The 6,873-nt window shown below is 46.2% G+C and overlaps 1 protein-coding gene across 1 annotated transcript in view; it reads left to right on the top strand.

Annotated features, from left to right (window-relative positions):
- The first annotated feature begins 4,186 nt into the window (after positions 1-4,186).
- The window catches only part of hapln1a (hyaluronan and proteoglycan link protein 1a), a 13,861-nt gene continuing 11,174 nt past the window's right edge, over positions 4,187-6,873 (top strand). The window contains exon 1 of the mRNA XM_083644908.1: positions 4,187-4,311. Coding sequence (XP_083501034.1) covers positions 4,212-4,311 — 100 coding nt within the window. The 5' untranslated portion in view covers positions 4,187-4,211. The remainder of the gene's footprint in view (positions 4,312-6,873) is intronic.

The raw sequence follows: 6,873 nt of genomic DNA on the forward strand, positions 1-6,873 counted from the left end.
AAAGAGAACATTTTCCCCACGTCATCTTCAGAGATGTTCCCCCAGCCCCATCATCACATGTTGTATCGACGAGTATGATGAGGAACACATGTTTGGCGGTGGCCAATACGGCTATAACACGGGATAACCTCTCCCCGTTCAGTTATGACCTCTTCCTACAGCTTCGTGGGTAGATTTATGTAAGAGGTTCCCGTGGGTTCCAGACAGCGCCCCCCCCCCCGGACGCTGCTTGTCGTCTTGCCCCCATGCAGCTGATGGCTGGGACCCAGGGAGCTGCTATATGTTAACGGGAATCATACCACCTTGCCAAGAGCAGGAAGCTCAGTGTGCAGAGAGCCAGCTGCGAATGCGCTCAGACTTGGCCCTGACAAGGGGGACACGTGAATGCGTCTCTGGGTGGGGACTCCAAATCCTTTCAGCCTCCAGACATTCAATCTACTGTACATCTATACGGGCCGACGTATTCAGTACTCACACACACACACACACACACACACACACACACACACACACACACACACACACACACACACACACACACACACACACACACACACACACACACACACTCACACAAGTAGGTCACACACATGCCCACTCACGTGACATCTCATGCATTATTAAATTACCCATAAACCAACTGCCAACACAGGAACTTAGCTGTCCCATTTGTCAAAATGCAGATGTTCCGGTTCTTTTGCAGCAGAAGCTGAGGTGAGTTTAATTTTTTAATATTGGATGGACAAGCCTGTCTTTATTAGTCACAGACACAGATCAATGCAAAGGCGCCGTGAAATTTCTCTCCCGCGGTTTGTCCTCTATGGTCTATGGCCAGGCACAGTGGGTAGCTGCAGTGGAGCGCCCCAGGGATCAACTTCCAACCACCACTGGTCAGACAACGATCTTCTGCATGTTTTTAGTGGGGGGTTATGGAGGAAACTCCAGGGGGCAACAGGGAGAACATCCAAACTCCACACAGCAAGGCCCTTTCTCACGAGATAACCCACCTGGGCACTAGGCTCCGAAGCCATGGGGAGACATACCCCCAGTGTCAACAGGTGGGAATCGAACCCAGGACCTTCTTGCTGTGAGGCAAGAGCGCTACCACTGCGCCACCGTGCCCTCACCGAGTTGAAGTGTGTTTTCCGTGGTCCACTTCTCATCACTAACCACACAGTCCTACCGTATATTAAATCAGGGCCTTTTGTCTTTCTTGACTTATTAACTATGTATTATTGGTGAATTAACTCTTTGATCTCTCAAAAAGGGTACAGAAGTATTGGGGTCAAGCAGGACATTGCTGATGTATTTCTAAGGCTTTTCTCCCAGATGTTTTTTGGCAGTCATTTTGGAATAGCTGCATAGGCTTAGCTCTATTTGTTTGACAATTGTATGCATTTTGCCGCATTGAATCTCACTTGACATTACTCATTTTGTATGTGGAGCACATGGGTTTTCCATTGGACCTTTTAGTTTATTTATTTATGGTTACTTTCAAACTTTCTCAGCCAACTCTCCTTTACTTGGCCAAGTCATCTTTGATGGATGAAATTCTCCAGACAATGCAAGGACTTACATCACATAAGAAGAAACTATGGTCAGCAATATTTTGCTTGGCTTCGCCAAGATGTATAAAATGACAGAGGTTTTCCATACATAGGCTACCAAAAGTGTCCAAAATTTTAAAGAAAAAATATATAAATGAAAACAAATTATTGTTAAATGAAATACATCAGGAAGGGAAGTGGAAGATGATTTAAAACATGAGCTGCCAAAGCAAGACTGCTGTGATTGCCAAAGGTCTCTCTCTCTCTCTGTCTCTCTCTCCCCCTCCCTCTAGGCTATCTACTAACACCACAAATTAATGTGATTAGTGTCAGTGTCCCCTCATGCACGTGAGAATTACAGCAATCACGAGTTATTTTTCATGATTGTACATTGAGTTCAAATAACACGGTGATTACCTCAAGCTCTGCAGCGTCTCAGCCTATAGAGCAGCACTGCAGCTCTCATGTGAACGGCTCCAAGCCCTCCCAAATGGGACTCTTTCATAACGTGGCTTTGATATCCATCGATAGTGACACTGCTGTAGCTTCTATCATCCACGCCTCATCCTGTGTCTATCCTGCATCCTGTCAAAGCTGCCGCAACCTATTAGTTTTATCTGATAAGTGGGACTGAATAGACACATTGTAACCTTTTTTCTTTCAAACATATGTTTGCCAGACGAGTCTTCTCTCTCTCAAACAGCTGTTTGCTAGACTATTCTTTGTGCCTTCTGGCAGTTTAGAAATACTAAAATAACAGTGTTTTTTTTTTGTTGTTTTTGCATTTCTCTCTAATATGGAAGCTTCAGTACAGGAAATGCTTGCTATCGTGCAGTAAGTCTCTGCGACGGTGAACGCCATGGTACAGTACAGTAGGTGACTGACTGCAGTCTGTCTGGCTTGCGCTCACAGTCTGGGCCGTGTGTGCTTATAATTTGTTGGGCCTCTGGAAGACTTATGTCACAGTTCTTTAGATCTGGGGTTTGGGGATGCAGGGTTGGGGTATAGAGAGGATGTGCCCAGGGCAAGCTGGGACTCTAGAACATACAAACAAAGGAAGCCCACCATGTCCTCAGTGGCAGGGGTGTTGACAGTCTCTCTCTCTCTCTCTCTCTCTCTCTCTCTCTCTCTCTCTCTCTCTCTCTGTGGGGTTTGAAGGAAAGAGTGACTGGGCAGAATAGGGGGGAGAGAGAGAGAGAGAGAGAGAGAGAGAGAGAGAGAGAGAGAGGTTGAGTGACAGGGGGTGAGAAAATAGAGAGAGACAGAAAAGAGTTAGGGGTTTCTCCAGCTGTAACAACTCTGGTGATGGAGTGGTACAGCATCTGCAGTGTGTTCCTCCACACCCAGTCTTGTCATCTTTCAAGGACAACCTGGCCTGCTGAGAAAACGTTTAGGGGAGACCACACAGAGCCCCTCTGCTCACGGGCTGGTCCCAAAACCACCTCCTGCCTCCCTGGAGCCGCCTCTGCACAGCCATGGAATCAGTCCAGACTGAGGCAAATGTGGAGATAGGGTTTAAATGTGGAAACCTCTTGAGAGGAGTGCTGGCTTCTCTCTTATATTGCCAGACCTGTTTAACTGTAGTAGGCACTTCAAATGCTAGAAATAGATGAAAGAGGTAAGACACAAGACGCATTTGCTATAGACTAAAACAGACAAATGAAATAGTAAAGTAGAGGGGCAACAAAGAAATAAAAGGACTTGTAGGCAGATTTACTGTGGACATTTTTGTGACAGTTATGCATTTAAGTCTGGCATCAGAATTTTATGGACATTTCAACCAACGAGGCTGCAAAGGGCGTAGACGTCACTTTTATCACAGGTCGGGGGAGGGTATATATACCTATACAGCTATTTAACATGCATCCCTACCATATACCATTGAAGTTGTTTCAGTCCTTTCGACAGTTTGAGTTCGACTACAACAGGATTTCAATTGTAAACACTCAATTGTATCTGGAATTGAAGCACAAGTCAAGAGATTACTAAAATGAAGGGAATGATCGAAGAGTCAAAGCCGGATAAATATATCAACAGCGCCAACGGTGGACTGGATGCAAAATTACCTTTTAATTTTAAGATCATGCCTGCTACATGTTTTGCTTATCGCTTCATCCGGTTCCAATGGGGGATAAATGTATAGCTGATCAATTCCAATAGCCGGATGTTATGATGCAATTTTTGCAAGGAATTCCCAACGGCGATTATTAGTTTAATCTAATATTATAATATAGTAAATATGCAAGGCCACTTCTCTGCAGGTTAATTGCCTGGAGTTGTGCTTAATTGTCCCTGGGGAGAGCAGTGAGCTGTTCATAAATAATGTGGCGGAGGGAAGCCGGTATAGAGCTGTGCATGGTGATGGGCTGAGGGGAGGGGGAGTGGTTTGAGGCGCACCAGGCTGCAATAAAAGGCACTTGTCTGGACCTCTGAGGAGCCCAAACTTTCCAGTAGCACCATAGGCGGCTGCTGCACAGAGACAGAGAGACAGAGGGGCAGTATAGGTGAAGAAACATTAAAAGAAGAAAAAATAATACAAGAAAGCATTCAGCTCTACTGAAACATTTGCAACTTAGAAAACTCTGTGCAACTTTTCTTTTTGGCCTTTTTCATCTAGATTTTCAGTCAAGAGGGCCCTTGGTGTGAAAAAAAGAGAAAGAGAAAATGATGAGTCTGCTTTGCTTCACTCTACTCTCCTTGACTCTGGCCAGCAGTGTGTACAGTCAGAACGACAGCACTGTCACTCCCCCACCAGCACTATCAGGTAAGATGACACTTGTATCAATATGTCTATACGTGTGTGTGTGTGTGTGTGTGTGTGTGTGTGTGTGTGTGTGTGTGTGTGTGTGTGTGTGTGTGTGTGTGTGTGTGTGCGTGCGCGTGTGCGTGCGTGCGTGCGTGCATGCGTGCGTGTGTGCATGCGTGTGTGCATGTGTGTGTCTGTGAAAGTTCACAATGTTCTGTGTAACCTCAACATGTCTCTGCCTCCTTGGTGACTTTCTGTTTGTGTGTGTGTGTGTGTGTGTGTGTGTGTGTTTGTGTGTGTCTGTGTGTGTGTGCGCGCGTGCACGTGTGCGTGCGTGCGTGTGCGTGTGCGTATTTTGTGCATGTGTGAGTGTGTTGGTGCAGTGGTTTTCAGACTTTCTCATATCAAGGACCCCTAAACTGACACAAATTAGACCATTAGACCCCAAATTGATCAGATTTGTGCTTTTAGATGTTTTATCACAGAAAGTGTATGAAACCCATGAAGAAAATAGTCGGACACTCTGTCATTTGTGTATAATTATGGATGGAATTATAGTCAACCATAAATTATTCCTCTTTTTGCTGGGGGCCCCTCATGGAACCCCCACTAGGACTTAGAGAAGTGCACTGTGTTGGTGCAAGGGGACAGGCAGATGAGCTATGTGTGAGGGGGTCCTGAGCTAAGTGGTACCACAGCAGCAGACAGAACGGGGTCACTGTAGCAGTAGGTAGGTAACATACACAGTGTGCCTCACCACTGACTCATTGACTTGCAGCATATGGACCACCAGCCCACAGCCTGACTGCTGAATAAATCACCCTGTCATTCACAGAGGCTTACTGCCCACACCACTGCTTCTACTCTCGTCAAATAGATCAAAGTTGCCTCAGTGGCTGGAACTGAATCTATCTATCTTATTATCTATAAAAGGGTGTAAGTGGGCGATCTTTGTTTGTTTAAATTTTTGTCCCACTCGGTTTCAATTTTTGTCCCACATTGGATGATGTCATCAGCAATTGTGATGTCACTGATGATGTCACAATGTCTATGACATGCGAAGTTGAGCAAGTTTGCGCTGAGTGATGTCACTCGAGCACTCCATGATGTGGTCAGTGATGGTCACTCGAGCAATTGTGACATCATCAGTGACATCACAATTGCTCGAGTGACCATCGCTGATGACATCATCCAATCTGGGACAAAAATCGCAGAGAAACAGAGAAACAGACAGAACCCACTTACTTACTGATGACATCACTTTGCATGTCATATACATTGTGACATCATCAGTGACATCACAATTGCTTGAGTGACCATCATTGATGACATCATCCAGTGTGGGACAAAAACTGCAGAGAAACAAACAGACAGAACCCAATTACTCCCTTTTATCTTCGCATGTCATAGACATTGTGACATCATCAGTGACATCATTATTGACCAAAATCAAAAAGGGAGTAAGTGGGAATGTTTGTTTGTTTAAATTTTCCCCCACTCTGTTTGAATTTTTGTCCCACCTTGTGCCCAAGATCATCAACGACATGATGAATCTCAGGTTGACACCATCAACGACCTGATGGAGCCCTGGGTACCAGGTGAGTGGTGTCATCAGTGATGCGAAATTGAGCAAAATGCGTAAGTCAGCCTGCACAGCGGGCGAGCCTATGGGTTCGGCCCCCAAAGGGGGCTGAACGTCTACTGTAGTAATTCAAATTCACCCCTGCCTACGGTATGACACTCAGATGGCTACTGTAACCGCAAGCTATGAAATAATTAGGTCTACTGCTGTGGTTGGAGAAACGTTGGCCTGAAGCTGGTGTGGTGTTTATATGCATTGAGTGATATGGGATGCATTTTCAGCAATCCCTCAAGCTGCCTCAGTAGATGTCAAATTATGGAAGTCTTGACTCTCCCTTCCAAGACAGGAGGAAATACATTGTCTATTGGGGGAGGAGATGGCAGGAGATGGATCTGTTTTATCCAAACATTGAGAGTGCTCCCGTTGGCCAGTGATGTCATACTGTAGGTGTGTGTGCGCACATGCGTGCGTGCTTGTGTGTGTGTGTGTGTGTGTGTGTGTGTGCGTGCGTGTGTGTGTGCATGCGTGCACGTGGATGTGCATGACCTCACACAGCTCCATTATGTCATAGTATGGGCTCAGGGCCGTAGTTACAGTGTAGCTTTATATTGGCCGTGTGGGAAGTGTTGGTGTATTCTGTGGCTGTTCCCGGGGCGTTGCCTGTCTTACCTACTGACTCTGGCACTGAGGGGCTTTTGGAAAAGGGCCACCGTCAGGCAGCCTGACAGGGGCAGAGTGAAGATTAACGGCCCACAGCAGAACGTATAGAGCCAAGCCATAGAGCCCCATGCTGAACGCCAGCCAAATGACTCTGTCTTTCCCTGTGAGGTCATAGTCTGTTAACTCTAATGCTTACTGTGGCGGTTGGTTACTGGGCTTTGAGCTGGTTGCTAGGGCTGGGTGGGAAAAGGGGCTTGGCTGCAAATAGGCTGGGACTGATGAAAATGTGTTTAGGCTAGACATGAGACATGGCTGGACCTGCGTTTGGTGCGGAGCCT

The sequence above is a fragment of the Poromitra crassiceps genome (genome assembly GCF_964638095.1).
Source record: "Poromitra crassiceps genome assembly, chromosome: 10".
Classification (NCBI taxonomy): Eukaryota; Metazoa; Chordata; class Actinopteri; order Beryciformes; family Melamphaidae; genus Poromitra; species Poromitra crassiceps.